The 25,137-nt window shown below is 37.6% G+C and overlaps 1 protein-coding gene across 1 annotated transcript in view; it reads left to right on the top strand.

Annotated features, from left to right (window-relative positions):
• Window positions 1-25,137, top strand: part of LOC139710195 (E3 SUMO-protein ligase PIAS2-like) — a 48,401-nt gene that overhangs the window by 21,662 nt on the left and 1,602 nt on the right. Inside the window, exons 5-12 of the mRNA XM_071622127.1 lie at window positions 2,541-2,675; window positions 5,365-5,470; window positions 6,755-6,923; window positions 7,765-7,830; window positions 8,636-8,781; window positions 9,447-9,864; window positions 22,600-22,769; window positions 23,969-24,009. Of these exons, the coding sequence (XP_071478228.1) occupies window positions 2,541-2,675; window positions 5,365-5,470; window positions 6,755-6,923; window positions 7,765-7,830; window positions 8,636-8,781; window positions 9,447-9,864; window positions 22,600-22,769; window positions 23,969-24,009 (1,251 nt within the window). The remainder of the gene's footprint in view (window positions 1-2,540; window positions 2,676-5,364; window positions 5,471-6,754; window positions 6,924-7,764; window positions 7,831-8,635; window positions 8,782-9,446; window positions 9,865-22,599; window positions 22,770-23,968; window positions 24,010-25,137) is intronic.

A 25,137-nucleotide genomic window follows, 5' to 3' on the forward strand; every position in this document is an offset into this window, starting at 1 on the left:
ATGCCATTGCATACTCACTTTATCCAAGATTTGGTGATGGAAACCAAAACAAACGCTCTTGCCAAACCCAGTTGGCAATATCATTAAGGTGTCCTTCTGTTTCACTGTGCTTTCCATTATTTCTACCTGCTCCTCTTTAAACTTAATTCCAGCCTCCTCCTCTAATTCCTTGATAGCATCTTTGAACTCCATGATGATGATACTGATAGCTATGAATGGTCCGAGAACTACGAGCAACATTGTACATATGTACATATATGGCAGATGACGTAAACATGAATATTCATTTGCGCATGCCCAGATCAATTTACTTACGTGATATTTTCAAAATGGCGAGCGGCAGTGTCGATAGTGTCGAGTGGGGTTCCAGCAAAGATGATGGCGATTTCTCTTGTTTTCGGAGGTAATGGTGAGTAATACATAGTCGGCTAAAATATTCAACATTATGGTATTACAACATGTGGCTTTTTGTTGCGAATCCATGTGTCGTTTTGAACGGTGAGTTTGTGACAGAATTGTACGCGTCGCAGTACTTCCTAAAAATCGCATGGGATGCTTCGGGTCGCTGTTACTGTGTTACAGCGCCCCGCGACGGGGTTACATGTATAGTAACTGTTTGTTCATCTGAAAATAAAAAAGGGTTTGTCAGTTTGAACATTTGTGTATTATTCTGAAGGTTTGTTGTTCTCATGGTTTGTAATTTCGAAACTGATACAAGGTTTGTTTGTCAGGTTTGTTTACATGAAAATGAAATGGGTTTGTTATTCTGAAGGTTCGTTCATCCGAAAAGAAAATGAAGGGGTGTACGTAATGAACCTTTGGAATAATGAACCTTCAGAATAAATATGTTTGTATGGTAACATTGGTACACCTGTAGTATGGCTGCCAGTGAAAAAGTAGGATTCTCAGCTAATCCTAGGTATGGTCGTTTTAAAACTGGTTGAGAACTGTGTAAATGCTGAATAATTTGGTCAGTAGTACATGTGGTGTCTGTTTTTAAACAGAGCCCCAACATATATAACTCTTCTCCATGAATGGAAATCACTTTTCTGTGCATTTCATGGTGGAAAAGCCTTCCTGTAGTTTGATCGTTTTAGTAATGATTGTCTTTTGAAAGAAGAGCAAATTATCCTATTTTCCATTATTTGAAATTGGAGATTTAAATGTACCTGATGATGTTACCTGTCATGGCTGCTTCCGTCCTCTCCCTCCCCCCCCCCCCCCAAAGAAAAAAAAAAATTGTCGTATTTTCACATCCCTCTGATTCTCAAGCAAAAGCATGTACTGCATCCAGCATATGGAGCCACATGTACCATGAAATTAGTTCACATCACACAAAGCACACACTGTAGATGGACAATATTTGAAGGTCATAGTACTAGTAAAAATGCATGATCAAACACATATGAAGTGAAAAGAATTGAAGTGTGTAAGGAAACCATGTTTGTTTGTTTGTTGTTTTTTTCTTAACTTATCAAATCCCAGAAGTTAAATCTCTGTGGTTAAGTGTTGTATCTTTGTGATTTTACAATTTTTGCTGTTCAGTTTTAGCTTTTGAACTTCTTTGCTGTTTGAGCCTGCTGTTGTTCATTTAAATTATGATCATTTGTTTTGTTGCAGAATTTTAAAAAACTTCCTGATGATTGCTACATTTGAAGGACAAAAACCTTCTGGATTGAGTGAATGCAGCAATATCAGCAGAATACATCAGTGAAAGTTTAAGGAAAATTTGACAATCTGTTCAAAAGTTTTGAAATTTTCTGCACAGTCACTGCTGGATGAGAAGACTACTACGGTGTATGATGTCACATGTGTAAAACAATATAGGGAAAATATAAACAAATTTCCACAAAGTTTCGTGTTTTGTTTTTTAAGTACATTATTCTCTCGACTTGTTACTGGTGTGTGTTAAGGGTAATATTATTCCCCCTGCCTTCTGAAAGAGGCAAGTCAAATGCTCTTTTATTATGCCAGAAAAGTAGAAATATATTGAATTTTCTTTATAATTTTGTTATATCATTCTACGCAGATGACATCACAATCTGTAGTAGTCATCTCATCCAGCGATGACAGCATTGAAATTTTAAAAAAAATCGTAACTTTTAAACAGATTGTCTGATTTTCCTCAAACTTTCACAGATGTGTTCTTATATTGCTGCATTCTCTCAATCCTCATGTATATTAAGAAGGTGAACTTGTCCTTTAAGACTGATTCTCAGATTGCAATGCATTCTATTTGATAAGATTAAAGTTCTTGTCTCTCTCTCAAGTTAGCCAATGTTAAAAAGTTTATTTCCAATGGATTTAATGACTTTTATCTGTTCTTAATCTCTCTCCATTATGAGACATATACTGAAATTATGTAAGCGGCGCCAGTTTCATGACAAAAAGATACTTTCTGCAACAACATTGCTCTTGAATTCAATGGGGCGATACGTGTATTTGTGAGAAGGGTTACTTTGAGTGCTGAAACTGAACTCACATTGTTGTAGATGCTAATTGCTTGTTTTTATCCTTCGCCCTTCTTCCACCTACTGCAGCCATGTTTTCCGCAGAACAAGCCCGGTGTGGAAGTCAAGAGGCCAGGGCGGCCAATCAACATCACCCAACTCACCCGACTCAATGCAACCATGCCAAACTACATTGAAGTCCAGTGGATTCCCGAAATCGGAAGGGTAGGTGGCGAAATGAGAGTGTTTGAAATTAGCATGTTACAACAGGGGAAGACCCTCTGTAACCCAAGTCCTCAGAATCACACTCCTGAGTTTCTGCTGCTGTACATATCTTTTAATTTCAATTTTTAGCATCTAGTTGCTATTTCATATCATAGAATAGATTCTTTTATTTGAAGCCTACTGTAAAATGAGGAATGTTCACGTGCATTTAAATTTCGCGAGAGCCAAATTTGCAAAATTAAATGCAAGCGAAAGTTCTTGTCTTAATTATGCATGTACACATGCATTGAATGCCACGAAAAAGGCCATTGGCTCCAATTCATGACAATTTTGTGCCGTGAATATATCATGTTTTACAGTATTTTAGTCATGTACCATTTTTCTCTGCACCCTCTCCCCCCCCCCCCCCCCCCCCCTTCACAACATTTATAAGAAAATTGAAGTTGGGTTTTTCTGTGTGGTTTTGTCCAGATTTAATAAATATAACCATTTCCATCTGAACTTTCTTCATTATAGGATATAATATGCAGTTTAAGTCAGTATTGCCAACTTTAAATGAGGACAATACAGTGATGTGTACACCAAATTCCCCCAGAACTCAGTGGGTTTATTATGGTTGCATTTAAGTAACATGTAAATTCTATTCAATTTTCTTGTGTAAGAGGTGTGTTTTTTTTTTCTTTCGCTCAAAGACATGCAACATTTAATTGATTTTCTTTTTCTTTACTGATCATTGGGGAGGGGCCACCAGAAGGGGAGGGTAGAGGTTGGTAAATTATCTTGCATGATCATTGTAAGTACACTGTAGCTGTTGTGAATTTTACAGTTGGTATGATTTCAATGCATTGCAAATACGGCAACCGTGACTAGTCCATGACTGACAGTCTATTGTGTCTTTCTAGGGGTTTGGAAGTGTTAGTAAGAAATGTTTTGGCCAAAGAGGGGGAAAGAAATTTGATTTTGATAATGATTGCCTCATTTTCATCATTTACAATTGTATTCACAAGAATGTGACAGTCATAGAGAAGGCATGGCATAAACAGTACAGAGAAACATTGGGAGGAAGATGAGCAGACATCAAAATTGACTGATTGACTTTGTGCACTTCCAGGCAGTCTTTATTTATTTATTCTTGCCTATATATGGAACACAAAAATTCATTTGGCCCTCAGACCAGAGCTGACAAGTCAGCCTAATTCCAGCGGAATTCCCCCTGTAAACGTAAATATCTCAGCATTTTGTAGAAAGAGAATATAAATGTCCCTCTGATTTAGTAATGCCCATTGAAATGCATGCAAATACCAAGGTATCTCCCTGATTATTGCTCTTTGAAACTGCCTTGATTTAGACACTATGTACGCCATATTTTGCAGGGCTTATATTTTCCCAAATTTTGAGAGTTGAGTGCTATTCGCGAATTTAACAACATACAAAAATATTTTTAACTCTGATCTGCAGCATTACTGCACTCCACGATCACAAATTTACATGTACCACTTGTGAAATTGTTGGGAAGTCCCGATTCACAAAAAAATTGGACTTGCTAAATATATTGTGTATACGATGTATGCAATTGTTAACAGGTCTGCTGTAGACTGATGCTGTTGAGCGGAGATGATATGGAGTGTGTGTATGGCAGGTCTTTGTAATCAGTGTGAAATCTTGTAGAACTCATGAGCTAATTCCATCATAGTTATTCTCACTCAAGAGTGGTCTGCAATTTGAAAGTTTAGCATGTGTCATGGAAAACAAAAACAAACAAACAAACAATTTGATACTGTGCATGAATTTATGGGCACAAAGCACAAAGTTCTTTGATATTGGGGTCCAGCTCTTTGCTTTTAAGTGCTCTCCGCTGCTGTCTTTGTTTAATCTTTAAATTTGGCCAAAGCGAATAAACTGTAATCCAAGGATAAGAATCAGCAGCCAGACTTAAATCAAGTTTTCAGAAGCATTCAACTCATTTTGTGATTTTTCAGCATGTCATCAATTTTTGGCATGGAATGTCACACATATTTTAGGATGTCACATAAAAATTTTAGGCAGGTGCGACGCACTGTAAAACCCTTTGCAGACCATTCTTGTGTTTTTATATAACAGTATTTTATAATGCTCTAAAGCACTGTTAATTTCTTGGGAGTAACTTATCTAACATCTCATCAATAGAGAATAATGCTGCTTGTTGACAGAGTACTAAAATGATTATTCTTCCATTCAACCTGTCAGAGTCAGCAGGTGTGAAAGGGGGAAGTAATTTATGCATCTTTTGAACAATTATCGAGAGTTGCTGGTTATGAATATTGTGCAACCATACATTCATGCACCTGTCATGTGATATATTGTAAAAGTAGAAATATTTATGGTGTGGAATATTTTGCACATTCTGTGCAGCATGAAACTTTGATGAAAAGAAAAGCATGCAAATTTGTGATGTGGACCAGTCACCATTTATGTGGTACCAAAGCTCATTACCACCATTGCAGTAGTTAGCTGTTTGAAGTGCTCACTCAAATGTCATGACTGATAAATCACAAAAAAAAAAAATCATAGTGCAGTTATTTCCACTTTTATAGTATTTCAAACATTACAAATTGTGCAGTGTGTCTGCACCATTCGAAGCGTGATATCTTCAGGTATTATTTGGTTTTGCTTAGTTTTGTATGTTTTTCCTGTCTATTCTCTCTTGCAGTCGTACTGCCTGTCCGTGTACCTGGTGAGGCAGCTGAACTCAGAAATACTCCTCCACAGGCTGCGCAGCCGAAACATACGCAATCCAGATCACTCGAGAGCCCTGAGTAAGTGGAGAGGAAATGTGAGGCAGTGCCAGATGCTCACATTTTCTGTGTAATGTGCACTGATCAATTCAAGAAACACTCGACACTCTGGAACCATGTTGTCTCTACAGTTGAATGGAGAGTACAAATAATTTGATAGGTCCAATAGGATGGTACTTCAATCCAGTCACATTGATAGTGTTACATCAAGGAGGTTAGAGAGATGGAGTTACAACTGGCTGTTCTTACTCAAACAGCTGTCAGTTTTCTGTGTATGTACAAAAGAATTCAACAGGTACATTTGTGCCTTTGATGATCGCGGTTTGATGCCACATTCTTTCTGAGCAATTTGAAGATTCATTTCGGACTCTGACATAATGTCAGCTTTATTTTGCTTGTTTTATTATTGAATGAAAAGAAATTTCACATACTGACACAGCATATAAAATGGAAGTAAATCCCATTCAGAAATATGTGCAAAAATGTAAATCTGAGCTGTATATTGTATTTTATATATTGCATCGCCATGTTTGTACCAGTATAAACCGCTCATCTTTTACAAGAAGGGACAGCAAAAAGTAATTACCATCATAAAGACAATACCTTTCATAGATAGTGGCTGGTTATTACACTGTGAGACATGAATCAATCTATGGGACAGCTCCATTTTGGCACATGCTTACTTCCTGTCGTGTTATCGAACATGGATCAATGGGAATAAGACTGTTGTGACTCCATGTCTTGAACCTTCTTGGTTATATCTTACTCTATGATACACTATGTAATTATTTAATTTGCCACATATCGTAGGTAGATAGATGACAGCTAGGAATGCACTTTAGTCTATGCAAAGATTTGGGAGCTGCACTCCTTAGTTTTCCAACTGACAATATCTTGCATGCCAGAGAAGTTATGATTGATTAAAGTTAAGCCCAGTTGAGATGGACTGATCTCACATGAACTGACGACTTTATGACATCCAGATAAGTGATGAACACCGTGGGTCCGTTTCATGAAAGTCTTATGAGAGACTTTTTGCTCATAAGACACACTTATGAGAGCCTTCATGAAATGGACTTTACTTTTCTATATACTTAGCTACATATGAGTGACTGTGACCATTCTGAAATTTATATAAAGACTTTTATGTGATGACTTCATGAAATGGACCCCAGTTGTTTCAAACATAGGCACAAATGATTAATATACAACATTCCTGTGGATGCCAGTATTCAATACAGTGTCATTCATTGAGTCGCAAGGAGTTCACAAGTGATTGTACAATGCCGTCTCATCTCTTTGCAGTCAAGGAAAAACTGTCCCATGACCCAGACAGTGAGATCGCCACCACCAGTCTACGCGTCTCCCTCATATGCCCGCTGGGCAAGATGCGGATGTCGGTGCCGTGCCGACCGGTGACATGCACGCATCTCCAGTGTTTTGATGCTTCACTCTACATCCAGATGAATGAAAGGTGAGTGACTTGGTACTGATATTGGAACAAAGTGATTGCCAAAACTTGTCTCCCTGCCACACTTTGTTCTCTCTCTCTCTCTCTCTCTGCAAATGTGTGTATGTATGTGTGTGTGTGTGTGTGTTTGTGTGTGTGTGTGTGCATATTGTTGGCATACATTCAAGATGACTCTTTTGTTATGTAAAATTGTAAAAATCAAGCAGAGATTATTAAAAAAAAAAATGAGTGTGTGTGTGTGTGTGTGTGTGTGTACCTTTGTGTCTGTGTTCTGTGTCTGTATTTTGCTAGCCATGGCCAGCAGCATGAATTAAGTTGGAGACCATGCTGCCACTTTTATGTCATGGAATAGCAAGTTTGATGCGGTATTTTTCCTTCCCTTTTTGTTAAAAACGCCAACTTTTTACACTATACAAGGAGCTTAACAATGACATAAGAATCACCAATGTTACATTTGAAAACATGATTGTATGTGTACCATCTGCCTTAAACCTAGAAATATGCACTGGGTGGAGATTCATGTATATTTAGTACTTTGTATCACCAGCACAAGTTTCAAACAAGTTTCCCCTGTTCAAATAGTTGCATTCCTGTGAATTTGCAAAGTATCAACAGTCTGTGTAATTTAAGGCACACAAATTTTCTCATGCTGGATCAAGTAAAAAGAAAAAAGTAAAAAAGTAATAATCATATAACTTTCCACCCTTAACAGAGTTGGATTATTTCAACACTCTTGTGTTGTCCAGTCAAAGGACATTTGTAGTTTAGTGATTAACTTTGCTTTAATTTATGAAAAGAAATTACCATGCTGTTGTCCATTTGCACATTTTCATTTGTATTGTAGGAAGCCAACATGGATATGTCCTGTATGTGACAAGAAAGCTCCGTTTGACTCATTAGTGATTGACGGGTATGTAGACTCTCATTTTCAGTCTGTTGCATGTTTTCTCAATGAAATGGTCGCCATCACATGAGTTCAGTGACTAGCAATGGCAAATGTAATACAGTATTATACTCAAGAATTCACTCACAGAATGTCCTGTAGTTGCCATGTTGGGCCACTTGATTCAATCTGTATTTGTATTTTGGTTATGAGATTTTCAGTGTCACCTGGTCAGATCCATTTGTAAGAGTAGGTTGTGACGAGTAGCGTAGCAGTGTTATAGTTCTAAGTTAGTGCATGCTGAAAGAGCCCATCTTTCTTGAAGTGGATAGTGCTCTTTAAATAAGTTTTAGCTATATATCTTACATAGTCATGATAATGTACTTATGTTTTCAATGACTTACTTTTGCATTGCTAAGACACAATTTCACCGTGATATGTATATTGTCATATGAAACTGGAAGTCCTTGATTTGTTACTTTTGTATGCCAGTATGCTGAATTAATTGTTCCCATGTTACAGGGCCTCCAAGATTAGCAGGGTATACTCCACTTGTGAGTCTACCATGGGTGAAAGATACCACATAAAGGAATAGGTAGAATTTTTCCCCACTAAGCTTGTTACACTCTTGAGGTTGATAATTCAAACAGATTGTGTATAGTTAATCACAGTGGGTAGGCTTCATTTTGCCCAGGACTGTCGTTACTGTTACTCCATATAATGACACTGATAAGACAAAAAGAAAAAAAAAAAGATACATGTAAAAATGACATGGATCCTTAAGACTCGCTTCAAGGTAAGGACACTAATGAGCTCGCTTGTTCATCAACAGACTCTTTCTGGAGATCTTGCGTAACCCACCAGAGAGCAATGAGATCATCTTTGTAGAAGATGGCTCCTGGACACCTCTAGGACCCAAGCAGGAGAAGCCATCTCACATCCTCTCCTCACCCTCAAACTCTTCAAAGGGTGGCCACTGTGAGTGAAATATCTCCAATTTGATTTTTTCTCCCTTTTTTCTTGGGGGGGGGGGGGGGGTGGGGGGGGGGGTGGGGGGGGGGAGTCCTTTTCAGCATGGATTTGTATCATTTGATATTTTATGCTGTATAAATTATATGTGTCTTGCAATTATTCTATATTTGCATATTGTGCAAGTAGCCTGACATTTCTAAAAGTGACAGCATGCCCAAATATTACCTACTGCAACAGAATACAGTCTATATCAACTTCAGGGTGTAAAACCTCTTATTTTACTTCTTGAAAAGGAAAACTACCTATTTCTCATTCCATCCTGTGGTTGTAGATTGCACACTTAACCTTTCATGAAATGGTCATACAAGCCGTGATACATGAGAAATATGTATATAGTAGTCCCAGAAGTACATAGGTGTGTGTGCTAATGTCACATGCATTGTTGAATGCACTGCCTAGAGATGAAGCCCGTTTGCATGATCTCATACTTCACTGCAAGATTGTGTTCAAATCAACATAATTGATTCTGGTTTTCATGTCTGAAACATCAAAGGGCTCTGTTTAGAACTAGATGTTGAAGTGAAATGTATGTGGTAGCTTGTGTTTGGCATGTTTCTTTCTGCTGCCATTGTGTAATATACTTTTGTATATCTTTTTATTTCCTTTCATAGCATCCTCACAATCAACACCCAGCAAGAAATCAAAAGAAGTGGTCATTGACCTGACATTAAGCAGTTCAGAGGAGGAAGATGACGATGATGACGACGATGACGACGACATCCCAGTCCAGCCTGTCCAACCAGCTCCTGCCCAGCAGCAGCAAGAACCCCAGAAGATCGACAGCGATAAGGATGCTGAGGTGGAGGAGGACTTGGAAGATGCCGACCTGGATGACGACACGGCGGTCCAGAATTATGCCTCCAGGGTGGAGCAGCGCATCAACGACGATGACGACGACGATGACGACATCAGCGAGGCCATGCCGACCATGACGACCAGCGTCGACCACGGGAGTAATCGCGTTGAGCGGGGCCGGGAGACGCCCCACATGCCGCCCTTGCCCATACTCCCTACACCAACATCGAAAGGGTGCGTTGACTTTCCATTCAATCTTTCCTATAGACCAGATCAGACACTCAGTAGAAACTGGCACTACACATATGAGAGTAACGGGTCTGACACACCACAGGGGACCAGTAACATCCATGAGGACTTCATTGACCTAGGGGATATGGGCCATCAGGTCCCTCTCAATTTCTCGCCAATGCGGCACGGCTCTTACAACAATAACAGATACAGTCCCTATTCACACTGATGAGAGTTGCTAATCCACAAAATAGCATTGACATCATTCTTGTCACCAGCAGTAGAGCTGCGAAATGAGATGTAGCTGTTGGAATGATTGTTCCTATGCCTTTTGATAGAAGAAGCACATGTAGCTTTTAACATTCAAAGGCAAGCCAAACAGTTGGTGCCATTTCAAAGGTTTACGGTGAGATGCTGTCTCTGATCTGAAGTAGACCATCTAACATGGAAGCACTGCATGTATGTGTTTTTGAGTAGGGTGGAGCATGTTTTTATTGTTTTTTATCTGCGTTACATCATTTGAATACAAAGACATTAGTGCAGCTTTTAGTGGCGTTAGGACCTTAAAGCTCAAAGCTGATTTGTTTCACTTGAGAGCCAAAAGGTAGTATAACCTTTGATATAACAAAAACATTTATGCCTTTCCACAATGTCACCATGTGCTGTTTCCATTTCATACAGCAGATGTTTCTCGTGTCAGTGTCTCAGTTTAGACTTAGACCAACATGCTGTAAATGCTTGCTCATGGCCAAGAGTAGAAGATACAAAATGTAGTAGAGCTATGAAGTTTAGAAATTGATGCCCAGTGCAGCTTCTAAACACACTTAGGAAATGCAGCAATAAATTTTAATTGCTCCTCAGAGGTTTCATCTCTACAAACGCATGTGGAGTTTGATGCATTTTGTTTGAGTGCAGGATGAAGCGTGCAAATGGTAGTTGAACATGTCCTGCATGTCCTTGCCTTTTGTTTGTCTGTCTGTTTTTGTTGTTTGTTTGTTTGTTTGGTGTTTTTTTTTTGGCATTTGACCATTTTTGTTAGTGAATGTGCTGCGTAATAAATTTGAATGTTCCATGTCACCATTGCTTGTGCGTATGCCTTTCCCATCCATGTTTACCCACATCACCATCAGTGCTACTAAGCTACTGCATAAAGTCCAACTTAACATCAGTTTTGGTTTGCAATGCATTGTCTGTCCAGACTATAAACACATTTTTTGTTTAGATTCTATAAATGTAAGATGATCAGCACTGTTGTCTTGCTGTGACTTCATTGGCCATCTGGTGATGGGGTGTATATCTGTTAATGTGTAACAAATTATCTTGTCCACCCCCATATTAGAAGTCCATAGTGTGGCATGAAGATCCTCTAAATTACTTCTCTCTTCACCTGCTGGCATTGATCAAGTACCAATATAATCTCTGTGCAGTGAGCTCAATGGGAATTTTTTGTTTATTTGTTTTTTTTTTTTGTCATGTTAACTTAAAATCATACCTTTCCTCACTAGGTTAGGAGGTACAGACAGAGTAATATACATACTGTCTGGTCTTTATCCTCTGGCATGGAAGACTTACAGCCTGCAATTTCACACAACCAGTGTAACAGCTACTGTACCAAGTACATTCTCTGGAAGCTAATTGTTCATTACCATAATAGTAGCATAGTGTTTATGCTTGCCCTGTGGTCAGTGGGTCCCAGTTGTTACATGAGTTTCACATTGCAATGTTGGTCGTGCCCCCATATGGAATGACAAAGGGTGTCGGTTCTGCACGTATCGAAAGAGAAAGGAAATAAAGTGGGTAAAAGTGGCTGATTATATACAAGTAGATGAAGCATCTTTCAAGAAGTATATCAGCACCAGTCTAAAAATATGTTGCTTTTTTCATAGATAATGATTTTACAATCCATTTATCATGCGTATAATATTGGATTTATGAGTGTTTGTGTGTCAATGTGCTCTTGTGTTGAGTCTCATCTTCATCTTCTTTCTCTCAAAGTCTCTTTGTGAGGTTCATAAATATTTATGTTGCATGCTTTTGGTGTGTTATTAAAGGTGATTATATTCAGTTATTCGTGTGTGTTGTTAAGTTTCCATGCAACCTTCATTAGTTATAGCTTGCACTTGCACTTCCATTTATAGTTCCTATGTTATTTGTTTGTGAATGTATCCTGATTTTGCTATTTCTCTTGTTATTGTTTCCTTGATTCCACTTGCAGTACCTATTTTTTTTTCTCCAAGTTTATTCATTTATTGTCATGTGATATGCCTTTTGCGACCTTGCACATTGTATTTTGTCTTTCTTTCTTTGTAAAGTCATCTTGCCCTATCCCCCTGTGTTGCCAATCTTTTCTTGAGGACATGTTTTTCAAAGGGTTGGTTTGGTTTCGGATGATGTGGCTGTTTGAGTTTGATGTTAAAGGGGAAATGGGACTTTTACATAGCAAAATCACATGTGTTCTTTTAACAGAAAGGTATGCAACATGTTAAATTGAGTGTGTGATAACATAACACTTGACACCTAGGCCCAAATTCACGAAAGCGGTACAATCTTGCCCATGGTTTAAACCATGGACAAGATTGTACCACCTTCGTGAATTCAGGCCCCGGAGTCCATATTCTGTTGTTTGTCACCAGTTGGCCCAATTTGAATCTAGACAAAAATCGAATACCACCCAAATTTGGGATTTTCACCAGTTGTCCCGGTTTCATTCATATATGCATGATGTACTTTGGGACTCCGAGTCCTGTGCACTGTAAGTGAGAATTTGTCATAACCTGTGAGTTTTATTGGTCTTTGATTGGTGTTGAGTTGGTTTGCAGAGCAATGGACTTAATGCATTCTGCAACTTAATGGTGGTATGAGAAGTTTCTGCTATGTGATAGCTCTCAAGAACACACATGCACAGCTCATGGCTTGGTGTGAATAAATAGATGAGTAAATGAAAAAAAAAACACAAAAAGACCTAACCTCTCTCCAAATCTCACCAATTTTATGTGGATACATTGTCTTTGTTTAAAAAAAAACACCAAAAAAAAAAAAAAACGCTTTCTACAAAATTACAAACTCACAAAAAAAAACTCACAAAAAACCCACACGTTTGAAAGGTTTTTTTCATTGGATCACAAAAATTTCTAGTGTTGGGTTTGTTGTAATGTTTACACAGGGAGGTGTTAAATATGGAGTTGCAACTCTTTGTAATCCATGCGAACACATGTTTGGGTTTTGAAGCATTACAATGGGACATCTAACAATCTGCTACATGTTGAAATCATGCTCGGCGCTGCTCTAGCCTGAAGACAAAATTTGGAGACAAAGAAAAAGTTTCACCTACAATGTGAAGTTTTGAATGAAATGCTAGAATTTGTTTTGAAAGTTTTGGAAAGAATTAAAAGTTATGTGAGAGTTCAAAATAAATCTTCAGACTGCTCAGAAAGACTGTGGCATCAAATGCCAGGACCAAAGGCACAAATATTCCCCTTGGAATTCTTTTGTGCATCCCTAGAAAATTGACAGATGTTTGATTAAATATGGCCAGTTGGAACTACAGTTCTCAAAGATCCTTGAGTAAACCAGCCCAGCTGCAAATTGCCATCTTGAAACATCTCCCATTTTCAAGCATTATATTTGTCATCCCCACTGCTTGGTCCGTATCAATCTCATTGACGCAACTGCATGTGAACTTGCCCCCAAATTTCTCTCACCTTGGCTAGAAGTAGACACACTGTTCTGTGGGAGAATCAAGTAGAATGCTTCTCGAGATTAGTTTAAAACCAAGAATTTGAGAAAAGAAATGTGTGTCTGTGTGTTGTTTGTCTAAATGTTTGATAAATTGTTTCTTTGATGTAACACATTTAAAGGGTTTTTCAGTTAGGGTACCATTAACAAATATTCACCCAATAGGGCGAGTGAATCTTAAAAGCAGATGAAAGCAATATTCTCATCCAAGAGGTGCATTTTGAAAACTTATCAATGTGGTCCAAGTGCTGAATACGTGTCTGTAAATATCTAATGGAGATGTAGCAAATTTGTTCGATCATTATCTTCAAGCATAGAATTTCAGTGAATGTAAAATTGTCAAATTTTGAGTGAGATTTCTCAACATTTTAAAAAGACCATTTTTAGAAATTAGTCATTGATCACAACAGCTGAGCAATGATATGTGGTCATTTTGTCAAATTGCGTACATGCCCGAGGAGAAGTTTAATTTGTGTTTGGAAAACATTTGGCAGATATTATGTATATTTCTGAAAGAGGCATCAATTTGATTTCTGTGAGAGTACCTAGAATGTGTACAGAGTTTCAAATTTTTAATGTTAGGAGTTCTAGTGCAGATAGATGATGCAGGCACCTGTCATTTTAATTTGCAAAATTTATTATAAAAAGATAGAAATAGATATCGTATTTGCCATTTATAGTTTAAAGAAGCCTGTAAGTATTGCTTCGCTTGAATGTTGCTTTTCGCATTGGAAGAATACAGCTTCCAGGTTTTGTTTTTAAAACACACCTTACGGGGCATTTTCTTAGATATTTTTTTTTATTATGAGATCATGGGAAGACTATTTGGATTGGGCTTTGACCTATTTGCTCACTTGTTCTGTGAGCCAAATCTGTGGGAAGTTGCTGTAAGTTGGAGGCAACAGATTAATCTGTAATCACTCGACTGTGTACACTGTATTTTGTCCTGTAAAGGAGACACGTCAGTTGCATTGAGAGTTTAAACATTCATCTTTGTAGCACCTTTAATGGGTGCCATTTTCCCTCCATGTGTTTGCATTGAGTCTAAAATCATGTACAGTACTGTTGAAAAGACATTTATGATCAATGTAAATATTACAAAAGGAAATGAAGCCAGTCAATATTGATAATATGAATTTACAAGCAGACATTTTGGTTAGGGAAATGCCAGGTGAAATTCAGAGATTGAGGGGGGTGGGTCATTGATGCTGAAGGTCGAGGTCGAACATTGCGTCTAGACCAAATTCATGATATGGGATATTATAAGCACAACCAAGGGCCAACATTCATTATATCTGAAATTCCTAAGTCTCAGTCATGCATGCCTTGGTCTGATTTGGTATTTAAAATCAAAATAGACTTTCAGATAGCAAATACTGTAAATGCTGAAATTTTTGTGGTGGTTTTATCCTTGCAAATTTTGCAGATCTAATAGGCTCTCAATCGCAAAAAGAGCAACTCGCAAAAATGTTGACAAAAATGAAAACAAAAATTTTTCCCACACTCAAGTAATACTAGCTATGGCAAGTCTTGTCTGGTGCTGGCACACTCAGTATTACGCGCACGCTGAAGCTGAACTCTACTGTACTTGCTAATGGTCCCCCAGCTCAATCCTTGTGATATTAGTACGTTTTTCTGAAAGATTTAATCTCATTTCAATCAGTGTTATAACAAAATGATTTCGTTAAGAAGTCACACTTTTTTCTGAACGTGTGTGTTGATTTTTTGCAATTATGATAATGAGAACATGACAAAGCTCAAAATTAACAGCTCACAAAAATGTCTGATGTACTGCCATTTGTGAAAATATCTATACGTGAAAAAGATATCAGCATTTACAGAAGTGGCTTGCATGGCCACTCTCATTATTTGTTGGGTGCAGATATTGCATGTGCTTTTGTTTGTTTGTTTGTTTGTTGTTGTTATTTTCCTCATGGTTGTTCATAGAATTTTACTTTTTGTAACTTTTGATGAATTGTAGACATGACTGTGATTTATATGAATTTGTATCCCCTTTGCTGTGACTGCTTTTGGACATCAGATTTCGGTAAGACCAGAATTAAAACGGTAGAAGCATCCTCTGCCTGCATGGAATGTAACTCACGTAGCTTTGCTGTGTTTTTGTTGTGTTGTTTATGCACATCCTGTCATGCGGTGGTACAAAATAACTTTCATGGAAATGTCCCAGGTATCAGCATATGTCACACATATTTTTCTTGAGGTATCGGGTGCTCACACCTTACAGAATGGCATTTTAGACTGCGATTGTGTTGTCTTTGATGGTTTTTGCATGAATTGGTCATGGGTCGTTTCCTCTTGATAGCTTGCACGAATGTAATTCAAAGATGCTGTATCAGTAAAAACTGGTAATGGGTATTTTGGTTTAACTGTCATCAAATATTGTTGTCGTGATAAAATGAAAAAAGAAATATAATTAAATGAAATAAAAAAGAAAGAAGTGACAAACAATGTGCATTTTCCATGGAGAACAGTGTTAGAATATACCATTTCTTAAGTGTTTTATGCACATGGTGATATTTTTCATAAATTTCGGGATAATGACAGCGTAATTCTCAAAAATTTTTGTTTTGCTGGAGAGCTTTTTTATGCATTTGAAAATCTTCACTGAGCTCAATCGGCAAAGTTCAACAATGTCTGAACCTAAACACCACAATTACTAAGTGTGTGAAAACTATATTCTCTCAGTGAAAAAAAGAAAGAAAAAAAAAACCAAACAAACAAACTGTGGACCTAATACCAGTAATGTAATGCAAATAGAGGTGGTGAGGCTGATAGCTGATATTCCATGAAAGTAATCTTGTACCAAAACTATTCACCCATTACGGCATTGTGTGTTGTGTGTTGTAGACAGTAGAATGTAGAGAGCATGAGTGATAGTCATTGTTACCAACTAACATATCCTAACACCATCTGACACTCAACATGGTATGGCCTAAATACATGTAGCATTTCACCCTACACATCAACATACAAATGTGATTATACATTCATGTATACATGCAAGGCTCAACATAAGTGGTGTCCTGGTGGCCCAGGGCCACTAAAAATTTGTGTTGGGCCACCAAATTCATCTGTTGTTGGCAACTAAGATTTAAACTGGATTGTATTTGCTTTTGTTTCAGGCAACTACGGTACATATCTTTTTCTTTTTGGCCCAAATAGGCCACCAGACCAAAAAGTTAGTGTCAAGCCCTGATTATACAAGTATATATAATGTTGAGGATGAAATGTATTACAAGTCGAAAAAGCAACAGTGACATCATTGCAAAGCCCTCATGCACATGTCGGTAGTTTTTTGTTTATTTATTTATATTTTTTTAGCCATTTTGTGAGTCCATGTCATTTCCCCCAAAGATATATATATATATATAAAAATATACATATATTATATATATATATATATATATATATATATATATATATATATATATATATATATGCATATCATTTTTTTTCTTTATTGTGATTTCCTTTTTTATTCCATGCTTTGCAAAATATGATAGGAAGGGGGAAAATATGGGGGTTGTTCAAAGAAGCATCAAAGATTGGTAACATTATCTTCCCAGCATATATCTCCCCAAAGTTTTTGAACCTCGGGTGGCCTATGTCCAGACACACAATATAATCACCTACTGGCAAAAGCTGTATGGGTGTGGTGGCCCACGGAGAAGCAAGCATATCACATCTCTGTTTCTATTTTAACTTTGACAATAGAGTATCTAGATGACATTGATTTAGGTAAAACATAGTTTCGGGATGCCTTCAGAAACTCAATTTGCTCCAAAATGGCCGCACATGCATAATGAATATATGAAATAATGTGGTGATAGCACAATTTTCCATCGGGTAACAATGAAAACTGAAATATTCGCCAGAAAGTTACCCCAACAGTATTGCAATCTGAGAGCATATCTGATCATAGTTGTTATGCAATGTTTTATAATTGATTACAAATTGGGCAGTAGCAGTATCCATTGATCTTCGGTGTGAGAGTGAATCCCAAACAACTTGTTGGAAATTATGATTGGTAGGGTACAATCAATCATCAGGTAATGTTCTACCTGCCCATTTCTGAATGGAGATAGAAATCATGTACTACGATCAAAACCGTTTTTCACTTTGGAGCTCAAAATAGTCAAAATCAACTCATTATCCAGGCATATCGCGTCAGCAAGACAAATTTCTTGGTAGATTTTTTTTTTTTTTTCTGTATATTGCAAGCAAATTCCAATATGGTGGAAGATGAATTGTGAGTCCTTCTCAGAATTATTTTTTACTTTTAATTGGTGCACTCAAGTCTCCCGCTGTAGACATGCTGGTAGCTTTCCTCTTTCATTCTGCTTGTGGGAATGGGTTTCAATGATTGCGTGTGTACGTATGTTACCCGCATGTGCATATGTCTGTTTTAGGCATGTATAAGTGCCTTCAAAAAGGGCCGTTACAGAAATGCACACAGGCATGTGTTGACGCACACTTTCTATATATATACATGGTGCACAAGGCACAGAATCATGTGAAAATGCACATGAAGTGAGTTTGAGCATGTCGGATGGAGCACGAGTGTGACAATGTTGATGCACAAATTTGGACAGAAGAATATACATTGCATGATGCGGTTCTTTTGCTTCTTGAAGACTTGGTGTGTCATTAGCCTGTGAAAAACACACTTATTGGAAAGGTTAGAGTTTGAAGGCCGTCATAATAATCAGGTGTTTGTGTGTGTGCATGTGTGTGTATGCATCTGTCTCTTCCTCTAGTCTGCTGTGTTTTCATCCATGAGATGTTCCATCTTGTTTAAACATGATTGTAAGAGATATCTTTTTCCGCATTAAAAGATGTCCGGTTGTCGGTGTTCTGCACATGAAAATTGTATCAAAGGAAGATTTTGTCTCGTTTATTCTTCAAAAGAACCATGATTCCTTCAACATTCATTCCAGCAGTTGATAGATTTTACCAAGTGACAGATGCTGTAGATAATACCAAACAGGGCCGGCGGAGCGTTATCAAAAGTGTGGGGGCCCACTTCCAGGTTTCATGAGCTAACAAGCAAAACAAAAAGAAAACAACAACAAAAAAAAGTCCTCAGCTCATCTCTCCCCTCCCATTTCTGGGTTTCTTCAGCTGACAAGCAAAAAAGTAAAAAAAGAAAAAAAAAGAAAAAAAGGTCTTCAGTAGAAAAACATCACCTTACCGCGCTCACACTTCAAGATCTCTGTCTATTTCTATTTAGTGCCACTTACGTACTTCCGGGTTAAAAAAAGTGTGGGGGCCCACAGTGATGATACCTTATGTATTTCTTTGTATGGTGCACAAAAAGTGTGGGGGCCCGAGCCCCCACGGCCCCCACAGTTCTGCCGGCCATGTATAAGGCTTCACATCAAAAGTCCTGTCCTGAATATTCCACAAGCAGGTTAGACGTTCTGACTGACCTAAGTCTGAAATAATTGCGGCCAAGACAAATGCAAAAAAAAAAAAAAAATTAAAGGAAACTGAGCTCCGGAAAGGACAATTAAGAAGAGGAAGGGCATCAGAACAGGATTTGATGAAGAATCAATCATTGCACCTGTGATTTCTAAGGTATTTGGAAATAATATCATAAATTCATTTGTGGAGTGGAGGGGGCTATTAGAATTTTACTTCCTCATTTTGAAAATAGAAATCAAGAATGAATGAAGAAGAATGAAAGGAAAATAATTAAGAACATGCAAAGACAGTGATTAAATGAATGAAGGAAACATAAAAAGTCTGATGGTGATATGGTCACGAGTGCGCTCAAGAAACACAGATTAAGAAGAGAGACATTGCCATATACGTTTGTTTTGTTCTCGGCCCAAAACTTAATTCATGCTTCACTGTGCTATGCCAACTACATGTTCACCTTTGATTTAATTGAGGTGAAGTCAAATATACAGAATGAGGGATGTTTCATCAACATCTAACACAAAACTAGAAAAGCACTTGTACAGTGCAGACCTCCGCCAAGCAGCTCATTTCCACCCATACACACATGCTGAAAATTGCCCAATTTCCCAATATGAAAGCCTTTTGTGTATGTTGTCGGGGGGGGGGGGGGGGGGGGGGATTGACCCCCCTTGTGACATTGACCTCAACCCCCCCCCCACACACACACACACACACTGAAAAACGTTCAGCGAGTTGATGATGTCATTGTCTCACAACTTGCAATATAGTCGTACAGAAAATCATGACAATTCTTTTCTTTCTTTCTTTCTTTTTTATTTGTTCAAAGGCAATTATGGCCCAGTCTGAAGTAAACAAGTTTCGAATCTAATTTCATCTAACTGATCATTATTTTCAAGTTATGCAGCCCAGAATACCATTATGTTTTACACTATTAGAGCAGAAAAAAGGCAGTTCTTTATACATGATCAATGGAAAATTGTACAGTCATGATAAATTGAGTAGGATCTCACAGTGTGCAACGTATTTACCATGCCATGTGTTATTGTCTTTGTTTCTCTAATTGATTTAAGATAATTTTGGTTTCCTTCATGCATCCCTAATCAACATGATAACACATAGAAGTCTCTACTGCATGTTCAAATTGACTCTGATGAGGAAAATTAAGTCAAACAGAACAGACAAAGGTTTCAAGATTTTATACAGAAAGTTAATGACGTTTTGCAGATGATGCGCATTCCCTGAAGCAGCAACATCAGTTGCAATCATTGATGCAAATTACCTCACCAATCTCCAAGTTGGTTTGAACCCACTGGTTGGAAGCCCTTTTTTTCCCTCTCAATGATTAAGCAACTATGATCTCCTATTAAGTTATCACTGATGAATCCTGAAACTCAATAATTTAATGTCAGGGATATTATACAAATTATATACTTTGCCTTCAGAGTTTCTGGTTTTACACTATGGGTATAGGTGACTCCAAAAATAGTACTATTCACTGAGGGGCATAGCTCCGAAGTGAATAGTACTTTTGGAGACACTGAGGCCTATGGTTTTAACCAGAAATCCGACATTAGGCAGAGTATATTTGTATTATATTTTGTATTTAAAAATTTGACCAAAAGAAGGGCAAAAAGTATGGGGCGAGAAATTGTGTGGTGGATGATATGTTGTGGAGGGATCTTACACTGACCGTAGGAAATAATGTCAGACTTGCTTTGTGATGTTCCAATATTGTTTTGTTAGAAATTGTTACATTTCGCAGAGTGATGGTCGGAAGCAGTGCGCGATGTCAGAATTGCTTCATGACATCATTTTGCAGATATGGAGTGTCAAACATGCAAGCATTCTGACATAGCTGAAGATACCTATAACAGTGGCGGATCCAGAGGGGGGCGCACCGGGTGCGCGCCCCCTCGTTTATTTGTTGTTAAAACAAAAGAAATAAAAAGAAAAAAATGAGATGAAACCCGGAAGTAGCACCAGAAATATTGTTTGCACCCCCCCCCCCCCCTTTATGGAATTCCTGGATCCGCCCCTGTACGATCACATGAAGCTCTTTCAACCGATCACTAGAGCATAAATTTGTGATCCAAAATATGCATTTTTTTATAGTCACAAAAACAATGTTTAGTGGAGGTTCAAATGCAAGTAAATGGAAGTTTTGTGAGATCACGCCATCATCACGGCATCCATTTTGCATGCTTAACAATGACCAATATTGCTCTTTTGTGAGTAAATGTCATGTTTTAATATTTCATATTAACTTTCTGCCTTTCTTTCAACTTTTTTATCGTAACTTACGATGCTCTGTCTGTTTGATTTTCTCTAATTTCAAAGTCAGTTTTAGACATAAAGTGGATATCATTTCACTTAGTGACAGGAAGTAAACTTCGGTGCAGCCTGTCATAGAAATTGTGCATCCATCAGACATAGTTAAATGTAGAAGCACTAATCACCATACTGCTTTTTTGTTGTTGTGAGGTTTTGTTTTGGCTTTTTGTTTTCTTTTTTTTTAATTCCACAGATTCTTCACTCTTCTTACTGCTTTCTTTGTCTAGATTAGTCAACCAATTTTTGATGAACTGACTTCTGTGTTGTGTAACAATTCTGATCTAATTTTAACACAATTATTTGCACTAATGACAATAGACACCAGTGACTATGACCTTGATTTAACTGCATTAATGCACACTCACATTATTGTCCATAGATTACATGTAATGGGTGTGACATTGATCAGTGGGGCTTCTGTATGTACAGCTTTGAATGTATTGTAGCAATGACAATCAGCTCCATTAGTATATTAATGGGATCATGCAACGATTCTCATCTTCAACATAGTGACACAGTAGGATACACTTCTGGGTCCCATTTCATAAGAGATGTTAGGATAGCAACTCTTGCCAGAATATCACCTTTTTGTAGCCTGTTAGGATGGAGGATTCTTGTTATTGATACTATGAAACTTACCACTGCAGCAAGAGTTTCTGTCACAGCAACTTTTTGATGTGAAATGAGGCCCTGGCTTCAGCAGATGAAAGCTGATCAAAAAATGTGCTGAAATATGTTTTTTCTGGTTTTAAAAGTATATTCTAGGTGCACCTCATAAATCACTTCACAACTTTGTATCTTTACATCAGTTGATGGTTGCAAATGATAAAAATTATGTAAATATGAGACGATGGACTTGATTTATAAACAGGAGACTACCAATACATTTTACCTGTATATTGTATATTGTAATACATTTGAACACAACAAAGATGTGTACTAACCTGCAGTGCTTTAAATGTGATGCCAAACTACTTTCTCTGATTCTTGAGCAGTCCCACAAAAGTACCACAAAAGTACCACAAATGTAATTCAACATACCACAGATAATCATCTGAAGACAACTGGAGTACTTTCTTTGTTGATACTAATATCATTACATCATGTTCACAGTATTGTAAGGGAACTGAAATTTGATAGAAATTATGCACAAGTCACTACACCTACATACCACCAAAGTGTTTTCACACCTCTTCCTGATGTCTTCTTCTTGACCACGCCCTACAGTCCATCCTTCATGGAGAGTGGCCCCCACTCCCTCATCCCCCCGGTGTCATCGGTGGGACACCGCATCGTGCCCTCCATGGATATTGCCCCCTCCTCGCTCTCCATGTACCCAGAGTTCAACACTCTGCTGGGTCTCCACCCCTTGTCAGCCAGTTCGGCCGACTACCACGGTAAGACGGACGGTCAAATCCCGATGCCAGTAGAATCTAGCTTCAGGCAGTGAAGCCTAGCGTCACTGGGGCAACAAGACCTTGTATCACAAAAATGTCAAATGTTCAGGAGAGCATTAAAAAAAAATGAAAAACATGGCAATCAAAGCACTATATCAAATGGGATTTCCTTTCCTTGGACATGGCATGGTGGCTTCATTTTGGGGTAAAACAGCTAGGATTTGGACAGGACATCACTCAACTGATCATCTGACCATTAATCCAAAGAAAGTCATTCTCACCAAAATTTGAGATACAAGGTCTTGTCACCCCAGCGGTGATAGCTCACATTGCCTTCTTTGTACGTTCTTCAGCATTCTATGTACCAAGCCCCAAAACTTTTGTATGTTTAACATGAGGCTTCTCTCCTCATTGTCCAATTAACCTATCAGTCTCAGGGAAATTTTTCTGCGGAAATCATCATCTTATGATTATTAAAGTGGCACCTCTGATTTTTTGCTACATATTTTATGCTTGAGAAAGATACAATGAAAGTGGATCAAAGTCATTAAATCTGTACAAAATCATGAAATTCATAAAATTTTCCCATTTTAGAGAGGAACAAAAACTACAATCTTCAAAAATATGTTTCACCAGTTTAAGAAAAAGTAACACTTTCAGTAGACTTTAGAAAATTGTGCAGTTATTCCAAAAAAAAATATTATGAATGAACAACAAAATGCTCAAATTCAATAAGATTTTTTTTTTCACTCTACCTTACATGTATGAGCAAAAGTAATCTTAAAAAAGACACTGCACCAAAACACCCAAAAAAAATTGGTGTATATTTAATGAATAAAGACAGGCCATGTTGCATGAGAGTACTTGTGCACATTTTAAGAATTGTTGAATTGCTCCTGCCTTGAGGAATACAAATGCACTACAAGTTAATTTAAGTTATCAATACCCAGTCCAAGTTGATGACATGTAACTTGGGCACAGAGCATAGCAACCAATCAGCTCACGAGGAAAGAGTTTATCCTGCACAAATTCACACTTTTAGTACTAATCATTTTTCTGACAGCGATGTGATGTGATGTGATGACGCAAGTGGCTACCATGTAATAATTTCAATTCTCTTGGATCTGTTTCCATGTTGTTTGTGTTTGAGGGGCTTTACAAGTCATCCCTTTTTTATACTCTTATTCTTCAATCAACAGACATTGACCTTTACTCCCTGCTTCAAAGTGACCGAGTTCAGGTAAGATGCAGCAACAGAGTTTGTTTGTTTGTCTGTCTGTTTGTCTGTACATCTGTTTGTTTTGCTCTGTTTTTATGTTATGCTTTTTAAGAGACAAAAACGAAGACAGAAATTATCATTATTCAAGTTGATTTATTACATTTCCAACAAATTAGGGATACAATGAAATGTTCACATATACAAATAATGTCACAAAATCAGTACAGCAATGTGATGAACATAATAACATGTAATAAAGACACAGGTAAATTAATGACAGAGATGCGAATAAATGCTATATCAGTATGGTAAACTCAGAAACAAAATTGTTGGAAATGGAGGGGACTGCTAAAGAGCAGAGCTTGAAGTATGCAGTCCCCTCATTAAAAAAAAAAGAGGAAAAAAAGTCAAATTGCACACACAAAAAAAGACAGGACAGTTTGCGTAAGAGATAGAAAAAATGACAGAGGAGTACACACATACATGCACACACAAGGATGCACATTAACAATTACGAGGCAGCTCTCTTGTAAGGGAAGAAAAGATATTATGATAGGTTAACTAATTGAAACCCAAACGAATAGTATCAAAGTGAGTTATAAAAGATTACTATTGGTACTATCTGTTTTTGTTCGTGAAGGACATTTGTAGATAACATGGGGTTCACATACCAACAGGTTATGGCATTCTGTTATGCTTGTACAAAAAACTTTTTGAAACTACACTTGCACTCTTGAAGCCATGAATTTTTAAATGTTTTTGAGGAGTTTGTACAATTACAAAGAATTTGTTTGTAAATCATGTCTCTGAAACATGATTCTTAAACAATAGTGATATTCAATGCGTGCCCACGATCAACTAATCAATCGACATGGAATCTCTATGTTATTCGTAAAAACATATCTGTACAGCTAGAACGCACACGCACACACATCAGTACCAGCTATGGAGCAAAACGTAAACACGCGGAGTACAAGTGCTAAATTTTTATAGAGATGTGATCTAACTTATCGAAATATGTATACCTTCAGGGGCTGTCACAGGTGAATTATGACTGGGTTTTTTTTTGTGTGTGTATTCTAGCTGTACAGAAATTTGATTTCCAGGGTATTAGTACACTTTAACACATCGCAGAAATTGCCGAGTATC

This window comes from Diadema antillarum, unplaced genomic scaffold (genome assembly GCF_040938485.1).
Source record: "Diadema antillarum isolate AM-2024a unplaced genomic scaffold, OU_Dant_1.0 seq00001508_RagTag, whole genome shotgun sequence".
Lineage (NCBI taxonomy): Eukaryota > Metazoa > Echinodermata > Echinoidea > Diadematoida > Diadematidae > Diadema > Diadema antillarum.